Raw genomic sequence first — 18,274 nt, 5'->3', positions numbered from 1 at the left:
TGCAACACAAACAGTAAGTAAAAGAAATGCATTATTATACTCTGAAGCAATGAATACAGAGCAGAGGACAATTTCCCTATTCTATTAAGAATTATATGAGATATTATCATAAATGGTGCTTCAGTCTGACAGCAAAATAACCGCTTAGCTTTGGAAGTGCAAATGTGAACCAGTCAGTCCTGATAACTCAGCAACACCGCGTAGATGAAAATCACACCAGGAATATGTTTGACTGTTGAACACAACTGACACAAACTACTGAGATAGCATTGCCCAGGATTCTTAACTTACTTCAAACTTCTGCCTCAGCTCCTCGTTGCCTTCCTCCCCCTCAGGTGGGACAGGAACATTGAAGTACTCCCCTTCCTCCTGGCTCAGCAGCTTGAACCTGCACACGCAAATCACTGTCATTAACAAATGACAAATCCAAACCTTCATACACCCGCTCATACATTTTGGGGTAAAAGTGCATGAAACTAATTCAAAGCAGACTGTCGACTTCACTCAATACAGTAAACCTGTAGAAGCAGCCAAGATCCCCCCAAAAATGTGTAATATCAGAAGGCTAAAGATGAATAAAAAAATCAAGATGATGTGGACTGAATCACTTTCCCCTTTCAGGTAATTTTATTTACATTTGGTTCAATTGGAGCATAGCATCACCTGGTGGATGCATATTGTAAATGTGCTTTTTTAATATACATACATTTTGACTGCCCATCTGTAATACATGCTTCAGTAATTGCCTTGCTTAGAGAACTGAAGAACCTGCATTTTCTCTCTTTATTCTCGTAAACTGAAGATACAAGTGAAAGTACTTAGATCTGCCTTGTCACTTTAGAACAGCCAAACGACATCAGTGCTGTACCAATGAGTGTCAATGTGGCATGTAATAATTCTAGTTTGTGAAGAGGTATAAAAGCAGATGCATGTTGTTATCAATTATTTGCTCCTCTCCTCTCCCAGGTGACAGATTAAGTAAGTAAGTAAGTAAGTATAAGTATGTCAGGTCTCCAGGTAGCAGGTTTCTGCACTCAATAAAGAATTTAATCTGTACGCTGCCCACCACTGGGCCTTGCAGCAGATGTTAAAGGGCTTTTGTATTTCTCATTAGTCCATTTCTCATTAGTCCCTCGTTGGTTTACTGAATTTTGATTTGTTTTCCAGATTTATTTCCAATTTTATTTGGCCGAAGCCCATTTATCCTGCCAGAACACAAGTCCTTCTCCGAAATGATGAGGGAACTGTGCTAAAATCAATGGTAAGAAAATTATAAAATTATTATATTACTGTATAACACCAAACCTCCCTTTAAATGTTTGATTTCAGTGGTATTTAAACAATCACAGTGAAAAGATACACAAGACTATATAAAAAAGTTTTTGCGACAACGGCAAAAGTTTCCTTGGCAATAAAGCTTGGCGAGGTGGCCGAGCAGTTCATTTATCTGAGCAGTACAGCCGACACAGCAAAACTTCAGCTGAATACAAAAAAACAACCCGGGGTCCCCTGTTTCAAGTCAGGGCCGGCAGACAATAACTTTAATACACAGCCTCCAAAATGATCTTTCATTTACAGCTTTCCCCACTCATTTTCATCGAAAAAAACATTCAGCTTTGTAGTTGTCCCCTACAGCTTCAGCACATTAGCAGACTTTTGTGTGAATTACTGTACTGTGCACTTCTGCTCAGTTTTGAACAAGCTCGCTCCTTGAAAATGTCAGCAGTATCCTACCGCGGCAAATCACTTAACAGATAGGGTGCTGGCCTTTGTTAAAAAGCAGGTAAAAAGAAAGAAGAAACTATTAATTATTTGTATAGAAAGACAAAGCTACATAGAGTCTCCATTAGTCAAAACCCATATACTTCATCTGCCCCTGAAAATACATTTATGATACTCTGCACAGTGAAACTGCACTGTGGGCGATCAGCCTCATAGGGGACCAACTTGGGGACTCATTTTGCTAATGGATTTGGGGTATTAGATAATAATAATACTAAGAATAATAAACACTAATTGCATCTTAGAGATCTCAGGGGGATTCATCATGTATTCCTTCATCAGATCACTTCGATGGAATTATACATAGAGAACACTGCACCGGTTAGTGTGTGATATGAGATATGAATGCCCACCAGAGGGTTGGAAGCAATTCTCATTTTTCACACTCTACCCCATGCAGTATTTTCTATACTCTTTAGTGAGCAATTTATTCCTGACCGTGAAGCGAGCGAGAGAAGACAGTAACTATGTGAGGTAGGGCTGGAGTTCCTTTCAGTTTGACAAGAGCCCACGCTGGGGTCGCTCTTTGTTGCTGGTGTTAATGAACGCGTGTTTCCCATAACAACAGTCCGGTTATTATAGGAAATGAGCCCACTGAAAAGATTGCTCACCAGTTATTAATGTGTTACAATAAAACACTTCCTTCCATCTATGAGGTCTTATAATTGGTCATTCACCCCCGCCCCCCAACTTTTTAAAAAGATTACATCATTTATGTAAAAAGCCTTTTTCTGCTACAGTCGTTACAAACATCCACATCTTGGCTGAATTTTTAAGGTGGAGTACTGCATACCACCAGAAATTGATTATTGGTCATATGATCTCACATCTGATCCGAGTCCTATACTGTATTACTTGCTAATTAACATCTTGCATTCTCCCTCAATTCCCTGTAGCATAATACCACTTGCTTCCACTCCGGTTAGGTTTTTATCACACATTTTAATATTTCAAAAACTTAGAACTATGAGGGAAAAGATACCGTTTTATTTTTTTCTCTTTCATTAAAGCAGGCAAGGTAAGTTGTCTGCTGTCAGCTTCCAAAAATTCATAAACATGACCAAAGCCACTTCTTCCTCCTTGATGCTGGAGAAAAAAGCGAGGACCCATTTATATTCCAATTGGGCGGCATTCTTTTTTCTTTCTCAGCTTATGCTAATTGCATGGCAACAACTGATTTTATGCAATGGAAAGAACAACCTTTGATTCAGCCTTTTTAGCTTCTTCATTGAGGGCCATCTTACAGCACTGGGATCCATTTTAATTAGCGCTTCTTGTCAGTTTCATCAATGAACGAATCCTCTTCTATAACTAAATTGTAGTTGTGATGTAGTGATAACATTATGTGAAACGCCTCAAAATCTTTCAAAGTAATATTTCATGAGCGTGTGCCGGAAGCAATGTTCACAGCTGAACAAAAATGGACCACTGACAGCACCTCAAGAAAAGTACAACGAGATAGGCAAAGGTTAGAAATCATCGGACTGTATATATTAGCTGGTTGTAGATATATCTTTTGAATATTATGACAAGTATTTGTTTAGCAGATTACCAGATAAAAACATTCAAATGAACACGCTAAACATCCGAAAGACAGGTCAATGTCTTCTTTGCATGTTGTATAGTTTTTTTAAAGCCTGATGTACTATTTGCAAATTCTTTTAAAGTGTTACAAGGAGTAGGTAACAATACATTCCTTTTACATGTTCCTTTACCTTTAATTCAAATATAATTTTGATATAATGCATAGAGCCATTTGGTATGCTCTACCTACACTAGCATTCTTAAATGCAGTTACATTATTTTCTCTGAAAGCCACTAAGATTCCTTTGTCTGCCAAGTTCTAATACTGAACGAAGCATCTCTTACCAGCCATCGACTCCTAACTTATAAAGCTCGGAGATTCCGAACGACAGGGATCCCATGAAGTCATTCCGGCTGGTCAGATCCCAGTCCCAGACCTCGACAGACAACCTCCGGTCCTTATCCGACTCTTTCAGGTTGCTGCAAAGTACAAAAGATGAAAGGTCAGGCCCAAAGTCTTCCACAAATACTTTCCCAGTTCAAAAGTATACACATTTTTCTTGATAATGTTTTTCCTATATCTCAGCCCAAATACTATGCAGACAGGGCTGCATCTCAAAAGGCAGAGTGTTCAAACAGCACTTCATAGCAAATGATATTCTTAACAGTGCTGAGATCTTACTAGGAACAATCTATGTTAACATTCCCGAGAGGTGCAAAGAACAGCGGCCAAAGCAGTATGGCTGCAAAAAAACCTAAACGAGTGCCGGTAAATGTTTCCTCTAACACTGAAATAGATTTAATTGAAAATGTATTTTCTGGTTTGACAACTGGTATTTAAAAAAATTACTGTATGTATTTTTCCCCACACAGATTGTTTTTCAGATAAATGTTTATTCTAATAAGTACTGTATGTCAAATAAATTGGCACATCTTTCACTTTAAGGTATACAAGCACTTTTAATAAACGATGCAGGGCTGCTTACCACAAATATCCTGGAGAAATTCAAATGCACATTGGAATTCTGGCCTGGTTGATTCCCTAAACCAGTCTTCTGTTAAAATATCTTCACAGAGCCAGCTCTGTTCTAGCACTGCTTAACTACTTTTATCCAGGGAGCGTACATTTGAAAACAAACACTGGAGGCAGGAGAACTTTTTGCTGTTGTTCCAAGACCGGGATATACTTACAATGTAAAAGTCTCATTCCACTCTGGGTTAAGAGAGCATTTGATAGTTTTGGTTTTCTGCTTGCTCTCACTCTTTGGGTCGGGGATCAGCTTCAGTTTGACATAGGGGTCTGAGAGGCCATTGGGGTCCATGGGTACCAGGTTCTTAGCATCTTTAACTACAAGAAAAAAAAACACACACACACAAATTAACACCTGATTTCAAACGAACAGCAGAACCCGCATGCATTTCTAAACATTTTGTAACTACACAACAACAGGTGCAAACAGTGTTATGAATGACACATATCATTTTAAATCTACCGTAGATACCATGGTCTTAGATATAAGGTCTCCAACATTCTAAATCTTCTCTCAAAGCCTAAATCAACCTGTCAATATGCTTGCACCCACGTATCACTCATACCTCACTGCTCATTCAATCAAAACATCCTTAATGTCTAACAGTGCCACGCACCCATTTACACTTGATAAATGCTGTAGGAAGATGCTTTTTTGTTGATTGAAATATTTAATGTGTCTAGGCTGTCTTTTTGTAATACTGTTTCCAGGTGATTTATTGCCTCCAATCCCCCATTTCGATGCAATGACACACACGCGCACAGTCTAACAAGCCACACAGCTTAATTACAAAAGCCAATACAGTCGGCACCGCCTAATTGGGATACCGATAATCAGGATTTCTGCTTAAATGGGATGCAACTCTGGGAGACAATTCTTCCTAATGCTATTTATGTCATTTAATTAGGACGTCACTTTGTTTAATTGGGATACTGTATTTTCAAATGATGAACAGAAGACCGCTCTTGTAGCACAATGCAGTTAGTACATGATTACGCTGTGACTTGTGTAAACCATGTTGAAGAAGAATGAGTCTCCTGTGGTTTCTCAGGGTGCTGTTGCAAAGAAGTTGGCATGTCAACATCGCAGGTGTGATTAATTTTGTCTAGCAATAAAAAAAAAACATTGATTCGTATTTTAAAAAATGATGTATTTAACATTTAATTATAACGTGACTTGATTTCATTTTTTTTCCTTTCATTAAGAATGCAAAAAGTGCGACTAAGGTCGTCTCAACTGCCTCTTGTTTAACTGGGACAGACGCTTATTCGGGATATTTTCCTTCTCTTAAGGCGTCCCGATAAAGCGTTGCCGACTGTACGTGGCAAATGATAAAAAGTCACTTTAATAGTCCCACAGTATAGTTTGTGCTATAGGAGAGTACAGTATATGAAAGTTGGTTACTTAACTATCTGAGGCAATATTCCTAATGTCTTTTCTATAGAATTTCTTTAATGTTTTTCGTCATCTAAGCAGACATGGGCAAGTCTAGTCCTGGAAGGCCATTCCACATGTGGTTTAACAGGGACCTTTATGATTTGGTTCAGTTAATCAATTAAGTTGGAACAAAGACCTGATTAGGAAGGGACAGCATTTACAGTCTTAAGTCACATCGTTTTCTTTCAGATGGACAAAATACCAGAGATTCTGGCATCTACTTTTTAAAAAGCCATTTTATGAAATGAAGCAGTCTGTCTCTACGGGGAGCAATATATTTTGGCTGGTTTTAACAACGCATATTAAAAAAGCATCATCTAGCACCGTACATTTGTTTTCTGTTCACATGTTTCTTTGTGTTTGGTTCGATACTTTGGCTATGGTAATTACAACTTTTGACCTCCAGAAGGTGTTTTGTAAAATGTGCATTAAAAATAAGACACAAATCAGTAATTGTTAAAATAAGTAACTCCCTACCCTTTATTTAGACAGTGTTTTAAGACAATATACATTTTAATTCAAATTTTAAATGTACATAAGAAAAGGATACAGAAGGTAAAAAAAAAAAAAAAGATTTCAATTTCAATTCGAGCATTCATTAAGTTTAAGTGACAAGACTTCACAGAGCAGAAGAAAAGCCTCTCATTTGTCTTGGCTGTGCACTCAGCAGATCTAGCTCTGCTCGATGTTACATTAAATTATAAAAGACCGTTTGACAGATTAACAATGCCAGTTATGTGGAGCTGAATACGAGAATTGGATTCACCCCCCCCCCCCCCCCACCCACCCCCCCAAAAAAAACCTTCACTAACTATTAAAACATTTAAGAACATTTCAGAAACGCAAGAAGGAAATGTCTTCCATAAAAATAAGTCTTATCATATCTGGTTCTAACTCCTAGAGCAGTAAACATTAGCTTTTTTTTTTTTTAAACTTGGAACTTGTTAAAAACATCTTGCAACATGTAATGAGATAACTGAAGAAAGTGTTTCATCAGAATTGGAAGCGTATCAAAAGGTGCTTTGACATTGTAACACTGTCTAGGGATCAATACAAGACAACAAAAAGACATTTAAGAACACCCAAGCAAGCATGCCACTTTATTTCTCTATTACTTAAATCTTCAATACTCTGTGTACGTCCCCTAATTCTCTCACTCTCCCTTTTCTGAATTCCTTTGACACTTCTGTAATTACCAGCAGGTCACCTTATTACCAGGCATGATAAAGTCAGGTTGGCTTTCCACCCATCATTCTTCACAGTAATCACGAGAACCATATCCCTTTGTTTTGCGAAATTACTTTCCTGTAAATGTATTTAATGGGGCTGCACTATCAATTACCTTCGCCTTATAATCAAATTATTCCCCCTGGGCCTAGCCAGCATCCTGGGCCATGCTGTATCAAAAAAAAGCTTGGCGTTATGCAAATTAACCCCTGTTATAAACAGTGTTCATTATTAAGGCACAGACCCGCTTGCTTGTTCCTAACAGAACATGACACACACCTCCCAACTGCCATGCCTCCAGCAAGCTCCACAGTATATAAACTCCAGCACAGCATGCTGGCAGAATTCCCCCTTCAAAAAACATACCATTCAAAACGTCCACTGTGGGACCCGCCCGGAGGAAGGTGTCTGATTACCAGTGCTTTTTGTACATTTCTCATTTCTACTGTCCCACCTTCTGATGTCTGCAGCTAGTCATTCTAATTGGAATAAATCAAATATCGTTTTTAAATTTTTTTTTTTTTGGGGGGGAGGGGGGGGGTTGTCCGTTAGGTTGCTTTCATCTGAGTTCAAGAGCTGCTCTTCACTTTTAGTTGTCAGCCTTAGAGAAATCTGCCAGTGTCTTTATAGGAGGCAAAAGTCTGAACCGTTTTGTGATCTGCAGCACTGGAAACAAGTTTCCTTTATTGTGTTGAAAAATACAATGTTGTGCACTAGATGGCGCTAACAGACATTAAGACATTGAATTATTGAAGCCTACATTACAGGTATCTATGGCAGCCAACTTGAATCAAACAGCTCCTGGCCCCGTAGTAGAAGCAACTCAACAGGAATAAAAAAGCAAAAGAAATTTGAAGCTATATTATTATTTTCCCACTAATACATCCTACCATGTATTGACACAATTGATACTTGTAACAATACACAATGGTGTTGAATGCTATACATGTATGCAAGCAGTGCAACCCTAAACTGAAGGAACACTCCAGGAGAGACAGTTAAGACAAACTGTGCTGGATTACAATGTATGTATAGCGCTACTGTAAAAACAAACCCGCTGCATCATTTACAGAAACAAATATCACAGAACTGCCATTGCAGTATTACAAAAAAGAATGGTTCGGCAAGTACACATGGCCTGTTGTTATTCTAACTAACTATCTGCTGAGAGGGGGAAAAATCAATTTCTAAAGGGCCAAGTCAAACATGCCCCCAACTGATTAAAAGTCTAAACACTACATTCACCCCTGCGGGGATTGAATCTACACAAACAACACTTTTCCTGATCGATATACAATATCATTTAGTCACTACTCCAGTTGTACTGAAAAGAAGGGGGAGTCAGAGTTTTACAATGTCAGTTCCATTTCACAATAATCCAGCCCTGCTGCTGGTGACCATTAAAGGGTATAGAATGGAGATCAAAGGGTTTTGACAGATGAGGGGGTCTGTGAGACCCCAAGGCCAGTCTGGCTCAAATATGTTTCTGAAGAGCATGTGTGACACACAGATAATTGAAACAATTATCAGCATGGTATACAGAGCCCTTTGATAACCAGAGGCTTGTGAACAATGCATGCATGCAAATATTATACAAGGTTAAAGCCAGCAAGGTGGTTCTGCACTCTCGGGCTATGCATACAAAGGGACACATAGACCACTAGGGCTGCATGTTCAAGTGAAGCCAAATCCTTAGGGCTGATTCAAAATGCAGCATACTACAGTGTGTTGTGTGGTGAGAAAAAGTGCATTTTGACCAATCAGGAGAGATTCGGTAAGCATGTGACTCATGATTGTGTGCACTATTTTCCTATATGCTGTAATGGTAAGACAAAACCGCTTTTAAATTAGTATTTTATTTATTTTTTATTTTTAAACATTCTTATTTTCTCCATAACTATAAAAACACTAGTATATGTAGTAATACAAAGAGACTTAAATTCAAAGACAAGTCGGAAGTCTTTCTTTTTGTATTACTACTGTATGTTATTTTCCTTTTGCTCTCGAATTACATTTATTTTGGCATGCCATTTAAACTGGATGTTTAACTTAAATCCAGCCCAATGTGACTAGGCAAATTGTCACTATGCCAACATCATTTGAAAAGACCAGAACTGTCACATGATTTATATAATCTTTATGCAATCTTAGCCTGCAGTCGGGGGCTAAGAATAAGACTCCTACTGAATAGCAGTTTCACCCATTCCAGGTTTTAATATAAGCTTGATTAGCTGCAGTGTATAGGTAACAAGCACAGGTCTTATTAATCTCATAGTAAAACCAGGAATGGATTAAACTGCTATGCAATGGGAGTCTTATTTCCATCCCTGGACAATTCATGCAAGACAGATACTGTACTTAAACTCTTAGGAAAAGAGGCCTGGATCGCAAAGGCTATTGCATCAAAACTTCTGCTTGAGCAATTAAAATCCAATACGCCAGCCTACAAATGAGACAGCACAAAACGGAAGACAAAAACAGCTGTGCTTAAGCTGATAGAGTCCGGAAATGAACCAAAATTACTCAACTCAAAACTTCATTAAATTTAGTCCCTGGATAAAGGATTATAAACTCTTTCAAATTTAATGGTATGTTAAATCATGGTGATAGAAATTGTAAAAAAAACAGCCAATTTCTGAAACATTTAAAGCTCCACTAATGATGTCAAATTAACATATTCCTCATCGTCCTGTTGTACATTCATTAAAATGCAATACCAATTGTTCTTGTCGTAAAACATATTCTAAAAGGTGTAGCTCCCCCATATGTTTTCATCTTTTGGCCTGTTACCTGTGTTTCATTGTAGAGTTTTCATGTAGCTTTCAGCAACACAAGTACAAGGCGAGGCCAAATGTTACTGTGAGCAGCTGCTTATATAGCACCCTCTAGAGGCAACTTGTAAAATTATAAGCAGATGAAAGAAAGTCTATAAGATCATCATCTCTTTTCAAAATGTGCTTATTAATATAATAGAAAGAAAATAGTTTTAAACAATGCAATGACTAGCGATAAAATAGGACATTTCAATTCAAGCAAATTGGATTTTGATTTATCTCTTTTTCCCTAGGTACATCTGCTGTTGGAATAAATGAACTACTGTATGTGCATTTTCTTAATCTCTGAAGAGATCTCAGCATGCAGAATGAAAAGTACAGATATAACTGAGAAATCTTAATTCGAGGGGAACCCACTGATAGAATAAAAACTGATAACTGAGGCTGGCTTATTTTGGAGAGTTTGCTGTAGCAGAGCAAAAGAAAACACCCTTTCCTTTCCCTTCATGATCATCTGTACGCTGCTTTACATGGTAAGGCTGGCAAAGGGTTAATGGATATAGTCCTGCACATTCTGAGCATAGCTGTGTAAAGTATGCTGTTGTCGGGCTGCTGTCAGGAAATTATATGGCAAATTATACACTGGTGTAACTTATACACAGCTTTTTACGGTATTTGCCATATTTTAATAAAGCTATGTAATATGTTGGTCTTTCATAACGGACACTCCTTGCTCTTGTTTAGCCTTTCCATGTACATCATTGCACCATCCAAGACCATGATGCAAAAGTACTGCATGGTACAATCCAATAACAACCCTCTAATAACAACTGTTTATTTCACCGGTCAAGTGATGTGGGTCAATCATTGTGCCATTTGATCTGCTAATGTACTTTCCAGCATCCCACTGTCTCGGCAGTCACTTGAAAACAGGCTGTTACCGTATTCAAAGAGACGGCACGTTCAAAACTAAAAAGTGGACATTAACTGGCATAGCTGTAGATTGGAGGCAGGTATTTTTAGGGGGTCCTAAAAAGGGGGAGCGACTTATACACAGGAGTGGCTTATACACAGGAAGCAGTGTGGTCCAGTGGTTAAAGAAACAGCCCTGTAACCCGGAGGTCCCCGGTTCAAATCCCACCTCAGCCACTGACTCATTGTGTGACCCTGAGCAAGTCACTTAACCTCCTTGTGCTCCATCTTTCGGGTGAGACGTAATTGTAAGTGACTCTGCAGCTGAAGCATAGTTCACACACCCTAGTCTCTGTAAGTCGCCTTGGGTAAAGGCGTCTGCTAAATAAACAAATAATAATTGGTTTCCAGTATCCCAACACAGGCACGCGTCAGTAATCATTAGGCACACACTGGCAACAAACAGTTCCAAAACGACAAGCACGCCAAGGGAGCGAGCATTGGAATGATCAGGGATTAGCGGTCAGGGCACCTCCAGCACTGCAGTTTAATGAACAGTGTGAAGGGGCGAAGTGTTTAGCCTGAAGTAAAAAGCCCATTTCAATTAGTTTTAGCTGAGAAACATTGCAGGAAATTATACACTTGTGCAATTAACAGATTAAAGGTGGGGCAAAGGGACAGTATATAGGCAGCAGGAATTTCTGAGCTCCCCCACCAGCATGGCTCAGATCTGCCTTCTCTCTTAGGGAGTCTAGGAGCAGTTCATGAGTTTTGCCCAGTGACTACAGAACCCTAATTGTGTAGTATTTGTCCACCAACGGCAAAACCCAGATCACCTGTGGATGCAAGGCAAGAGCATTACATCAGGGCGCCAACTCCCTCCCTGATAGCTGACAAACATACAGACTCATTTTTGTGAAAGCAGTTCTATCAAAGCTAAATTGTATTTCTCTTTTCTGTGCACAGCTAGGTTCAGCCAACTTTTCTTTAAGAAATGTGCAATGCAAGCTAACATTGCCATCTAGTGGGTGTTTGTTGAACTGCACATGCATTCATGCAATGAGCCACAGGGTTTACGATTTTAGATTTACCCTATAAAGGCTACCCACAACATAGTAAACTCCCTCTTCTGGTGATGCAGCTTTCAGCTGACCTGTCAATGCACAAAGTGATGAGATATAGCGCCAGAATTTTATGTTGCTTGTGCTATATGAGCTACCCTGGCACTAGAATCTAGCACCATAACCCCAAATTTGCACCTCTGGAACTTTGCACCTCCAAGCTTGCAAGGATTTTATAACAACTTTTACTTTCAGGCCACTGTAAAGAAACTTTTACTTTCAGGTCCAGTATAAAGTTATTCCACTAGGTGGCAGTAAAGAACCAGTAATGAGCCGCATAAAAAATGATAGCACCACCATTAGGAACACTCTTAATGGTAAAAGATTTAAGGTAGTGCCACTGAGAGAGGCGGCCTGCATTCAACGTACCTTCTGCCAGGACGACACACAGCAATTGTATGTTTAAACTTACTCTTCACGGTGAGGATCTCCTTGACGATATTGGCAGTGATGTATATCCGCCCTCTCTGCTCGGTGTGGTCCGTACCGCACAGGCTGGGAACATTGGCTACACAGCGCTTGTGAATGTTCATCAAGCAATCTACAGAAAAAGACAGGGTCACTCGCATATACAAACATTCACTGCAGGTGAGGCTGTAAGTGAAAAACTGTTGCCCTGGGGATAAACAGGCGACAGGCAGCCTACAGTCAATACCTGGTTTCAAAAATCACTGGCAATTGAATCTGTACACATTTTACAGGGCATTGTGGTGCAATGCAAAGATGACAATAGAGTTTCCTGGTTTGCTTCTATGCAATTGAAAACAACCCTGCTGCAGCATTCCCCTGCTTAAGATATCTTTGTAATGTTAATATTTAAAAGTAAAAAAAGACAAGAAAGTGCAGTAGCACAGTATCTTTTTGAAAACATGGCAACAGACGGAAACAGACCTTTGTTGCAAAGTGGGTGTAACAAGTAACAGAACACTCCTGATAAGAGGCTGCCATGCTGGTCTAAGGATTTTGCCTTTTTTGCTTCACAAGTGTTACTGCTTCAAACACATGCTAATGCAAGAAAGGTGAAAGAAAGGCGAAAGTGCCCATTAGCCAAAAATGCAGTTTCTCCATATTTGCAGGTAAGGGATGAATTGAAGTATAAATTACAAGCAAAGAACCACAAGACCTTCAACAGAAAAAAGGGGAACCAGTGGCAGTACTGCGAGTTTAATGATGGTTGACGCTCATGGCCGTAACTAGCTATGAGGACACCAAGGTCGTGTCTTCGAGTGTTTTTTTGCATCATCAATGCTGATGCTCATGTAAAAATTCTGGTAAAGTACAAAAGACTCCTTCATTTTCTCTGTTGGTTTGCCATGTAACACAGATTTGGAGGTTGAATAGCAAATACCAAGCAGTCATATAAACACTGCCAGCTATAGCTTGAAACCTGAGTGTGACCTCGGTGGAATGTCAGCTCTGGTTATGGCCCTGTTAACTCTGTTTTACTTTGCACTAGTGTGTATGTATTCTTTATTGTAACTTGTCCTCTCTTGCTCTATAGTCCTGTTTGTATTAACAGCACACAATACTTACGGTCGCATTTCATCCCTTGGTGTAGGAGGCCATAGAGCAGGGAGCCGCAGTGATCACAGAAAGTTGGGCTGGAGTAAGTGTGGACCTTAAACTTGTGCTTACTCCTGGGATCCTGAAAGACAAATCAAACAACATGAGGAGTTTACATGCACTATGTACAAAACAGACGGGATGATATTTCGGGTAGCGGTGTGGCATGCAGGCTAAATCGTGAATGCTGTACACAATTCTCTGCATTTTCTCCCCCAAGAGCGTCTCAATCCGATTGTACACTAGATGGCAGTATCGGCATTGTGGCTCACTCGTGTATGCCCTTACTTATTACATAAGCTGTTGCAATGTTCAATCAGATTCACGTTAAGATTCAGTGAAACGAAAGGTTGCAAGTGTTATTTATTACAAACATCATGTACAGCTTGAAGAAGGGGTCTTCTAAGTGGGTATTGGTAATACAAATGTACAGTAATTGATAGAAGACAGTTACTAAAGACAATGTAAATACAGTCATTGTATTTGTACTATTCCAAGCTTTACTGATTTCCATTCGTAGCATTTTGGTATACTACAGGTAGGGCAATGGGCATAGTTTAAATAAATATCTTGATAAATCAAACAGCAGTGCAGGTATTGCGTTGCTACAGATGCTGCAAGGCAGGCTCATTAGAGATGGATGTGCACAGTTAAAAGGAAAGATATATATATATATATATATATATATATATATATATATATATATATATATATACACAGACGTGCTCAAATTTGTTGGTACCCCTCCACAAAAAACAAAGAATGCACAATTTTCTCTGAAATAACTTGAAACTGACAAAAGTAATTGGCATCCACCATTGTTTATTCCATATTTAATAGAAATCAGACTTTGCTTTTGATTTTTTTATTCAACATGATATTGTAAATAAGAAAACAAATGAAAATGGCATGGACAAAAATGATGGGACCGCTAACCTAATATTTTCAAGCGTATAAGGTTGTCCTGGAAGAAAACTTGCTTCCTTCTGCTCTGACAATGTTCCCCAACTCTGAGGATTGGTTTTTCCAGCAGGACAATGCTCCATGCCACACAGCCAGGTCAATCAAGGTGTGGATGGAGGACCACCAGATCAAGACCCTGTCATGGCCAGCCCAATTGAAAACCTCTGGAATGTGATCAAGAGGAGATGGATGGTCACAAGCCATCAAACAAAGCCGAGCTGCTTGAATTTTTGCGCCAGGAGTGGCATAAAGTCACCCAACATCGATGTGAAAGACTGGTGGAGAGCATGCCAAGACGCATGAAAGCTGTGCTTGAAAATCAGGGTTATTCCACCAAATATTGATTTCTGAACTAAGTTAAAACATTAGTATTGTGTTGTTTAAAAATGAATATGAACTTATTTTCTTTGCATTATTCGAGGTCTGACAACACTGCATCTTTTTTGTTATTTTGACCAGTTGTCATTTTCTGCAAATAAATGCTCTAAATGACAATATTTTTATTTGGAATTTGGGAGAAATGTTGTCAGTAGTTTATAGAATAAAACAAAAATGTTCATTTTACCCAAACACATACCTATAAATAGTAAAACCAGAGAAACTGATAATTTTGCAGTGGTCTCTTAATTTTTTCCAGAGCTGTATACTCTTTCCTTGGCCACTAGCTATTTGTCACAGCCTATCGAACGTAATGTACAGTGAGCTACAAGACTGACAGTATGCTGTAGGCAGCCTGGTGTATCCAGTTCATAAAGCAACCCTGTACAGCATCTGGCAAGAACCAGAAGAGATTAATACAATGGGGAGAGGGAGTCGTTGTCAATAGCAACAAGATGAGGATTCAGTAAAGCCACTTACAATCATCAAGATAGTGCCACAATGTCTGTCACTCTCAGCTGGGCCACACATATTGAAGACACTGCATTTCAGTCAAAATAATGAGCTTAAGAGAAGAGAATTTAGGGTTTTTAAGGTCAATAACAGAATGGTTTTCACTCCTCTACTGATCGTTGTGTAGCTGAAGTCACAACCACTGCTTACTCTGGCCCATGGAAGTGCGATACTGCTGCATGCAAGCTTTACTGTCTTGCTGTACTCCACTCCGACACAGTAAAAGAAACATCTTATAGTACAGCCACTCAACCTCCTTCTGCAGCACATTACCTTGAGCCAGGAAGAGAAATGTGTTCCGGAAGGGAAAAGGTAGGTGCTTCGAAAACCTGGCATTCAAGCTGTATGTCCTTGGAAATTATAAGTTACGTCCCCATTGGAACCTGTTAGCAACAACTAAACTTATGAGTGTGGATCTCACACTCAGAATGCCAGTGACAAAGAATTCTAAACGTTTAAACCACAACAGAATACCTAATGATTATCGTAACGCATTTCTGGTTTATTACGAATTACCGAAAAAATTACAGGATTTTATTTTTTAACTGAACGTCGTTTTTTACTGATTTATACCCGATTTTTTGGCTACTATTCAACATTTTCCCAGTACTATTTTCTAGGAAATACATAATATTTTAATAAATGCTGTTTTACTTTGACTCCGACATTGTAATAAGCAGCCCTACACTGTATCCTAGGATACAGCAGACGTTTAGACGTCAGAGGATCAAATAATGTTCAGACGTTGCACATTGGTTCTCTCTTCACAAACGCATTATCACCAGATTCTGTTGGCCAATAAAAGTCTGATTATTGTGGCAATTGCTGGGTGTAGTAACTGGCTTGATCAAAAACTACACTGAAATACTTACACGAAAATACAGTATAATATTTTTAATGGATGAGGAATGGGGAGAAAACGTAAATCAATTTATGAATATTCAAAAGTAAACAAATGTTTTGAAGTATACAAAAAGCAAAAATAGCAGAAGTGGGTCAGATGAGGCAGAGGATGCATAGCGTTGCAAATACTGCTGCACTGAGGTACATGTTCACGCTGACAATAAAAGAACATACTGTTTTTCAAGCGACACATTAAACTAAAATAAGAAAGTGAACTGAGACACAAGCAATCCATGTATGCAGCTTATACACACGCTTTAATAAAAGAGAGCGCAGAATGACTGTGTTAATGAGTTAGTCAGAGCTCTGTGCTTTGCTGGACAGCCACTGTTTATTGCAGAGAGGTGTGTATTGGTGACTGATGTAAAGTGTGAATACCAAGAATTTTTGCTTCATCAAGTCTTGGGTGATTGACTATGCTAGCAGCTTTAACCAGTGTTCCATCAGCAATCAGGAAATTCAAAGAACAAGCAGTTCGCTTTTTAATACCCCTGATAGGGGAAGTGTCCTATGCAAAAATCTAAATGTCAAATGTTAAGTGAAGCAGTTAGAATTGAAAGAGAGTTACATTTAGCTTTACTTGTGAAATCCATTGTAACAGCTTAATGCAGACTGTTGATGATTGAACGGCTACACATTTAAAATCCTTCAGATTCATTACCACAGAATTCTTCCATTATAAAAACAAGTAAAAAAAAAAAAGATTTCCCCTAACCCTATTCTAACCAGCAATATAATTAGGGATTCGTACTAATTCAGTGACACTGTAATGTCTGTGTCACTCTACAACAACCTGCAGCCCCCCTGCCAACAGTGTCAGCTGCTGAAAACAAGGCTGCTTTCTTCCACGGCTTCACACTGATATGTTCCTGCTAAATCAAGCAGCCATTCCGGATTATGTCTTTAATTTAATTCCTGGTACAGCGGGAGCGAGGAGGGCTGTGAAGCAGAGCAAGGTGTCCCTGCCTGCCCTGACTGGTGTCCAACAGGGCTGTCTGTGCCAGCAGTGTGGAGTAGTGGTTAGGGCTCTGGACTCTTGACCGTAGGGTTGTGGGTTCAATCCCTGGTAGGGGACACTGCTGCTGTACCCTTGAGCAAGGTACTTTACCTAGATTGCTCCAGTAAAAATACAACTGTATAAATGGGTAATTGTATGTAAAAATAATGTGATATCTTGTAACAATTGTAAGTCGCCCTGGATAAGGGCGTCTGCTAAGAAATAAATAATAATAATAATAACAGTAACCCCAGGCCTAATAACTAGGCGCTCCATAGAAGCATTCTGTTAATTGTAACCTTTTATTTAGCTTTAGTGCATTGTGCCACCCGGTGGCTGAATACTGCAATTACTATTATATTTGCATAGATCTGTAGTGTAGTGCCGAAACAGGTAAAATAGATAAACCCTATCCAACAAAACAATGTGTGCTATATGGGTGTAAATGAAGCAATTATAATAAACCATAAACTGCTTCACACACTCACACAGATGGATATCTGCATGGATAGCCCTGCCATTATAAGTCTGCAGGCATGTACTACAAAGCACGCTGCCACATCACGAACCATCTAGTGAAATAAAACAAACGTGCAGGAAAGAGGAGCCGCTTGTAATGTAAAGTATATTCAGGAACAGCATGGCATGAGAACAAAAAAATAAAACATGGCAAATGAAAAAAAAAAAAAAAAAAACAGTCCGGTATCTCAGTGGCCATTTCTTCAATTTCATTATAGGACAGCATCCACATTCTTTGCTGTAAAGAGGAACGCAGCTTGTTCACGATCTGGCCCAGCCTTGCTGAAAACCCGCTCGCTGGGATGCTTAAGATGCTTCTGGCCATGCAGGCTGCTTTTGCGATCTTTTTTTTTTTTTGTTTTATTTTTGAGTAGTGGCATAAACTGAATAAAATGAACCCAAATAAAAATGACCTTATGTTTTTTTAATGGGGTGAACATAGAGGGAAGTAAAACAGGCAAAGGAAGCAGTGTCAAAAGCAACACACAAAAAACAACTAAAAAAAAACAATGAGCATGCTTGCCCACCGATGGTGATCAAACGATACGATGGATCAATGCATCACCCCAGCCTTGGTGGCGGTACTTGGACCTGCCGCTGTTTACATCATTTCTACTGCAGTTTCAGGTT

General features: G+C 39.1%; 1 protein-coding gene across 2 annotated transcripts in view; it reads right to left on the bottom strand.

The window, feature by feature from the left end:
• The window catches only part of LOC117431125 (protein kinase C beta type), a 117,146-nt gene that overhangs the window by 46,886 nt on the left and 51,986 nt on the right, over positions 1 to 18,274 (bottom strand). For both annotated transcript variants that reach the window (XM_034051765.3, XM_034051766.3), the window contains exons 4-8: positions 13,342 to 13,453; positions 12,221 to 12,349; positions 4,498 to 4,654; positions 3,652 to 3,786; positions 292 to 388 (exon numbers count right to left, since the gene is read on the bottom strand). In XM_034051765.3, the coding sequence (XP_033907656.3) occupies positions 292 to 388; positions 3,652 to 3,786; positions 4,498 to 4,654; positions 12,221 to 12,349; positions 13,342 to 13,453 (630 nt within the window). The remainder of the gene's footprint in view (positions 1 to 291; positions 389 to 3,651; positions 3,787 to 4,497; positions 4,655 to 12,220; positions 12,350 to 13,341; positions 13,454 to 18,274) is intronic.

Source organism: Acipenser ruthenus, chromosome 22, assembly GCF_902713425.1.
Source record: "Acipenser ruthenus chromosome 22, fAciRut3.2 maternal haplotype, whole genome shotgun sequence".
Taxonomy (NCBI): Eukaryota; Metazoa; Chordata; class Actinopteri; order Acipenseriformes; family Acipenseridae; genus Acipenser; species Acipenser ruthenus.
This window is presented reverse-complemented; position numbering and strand designations above follow the sequence as displayed.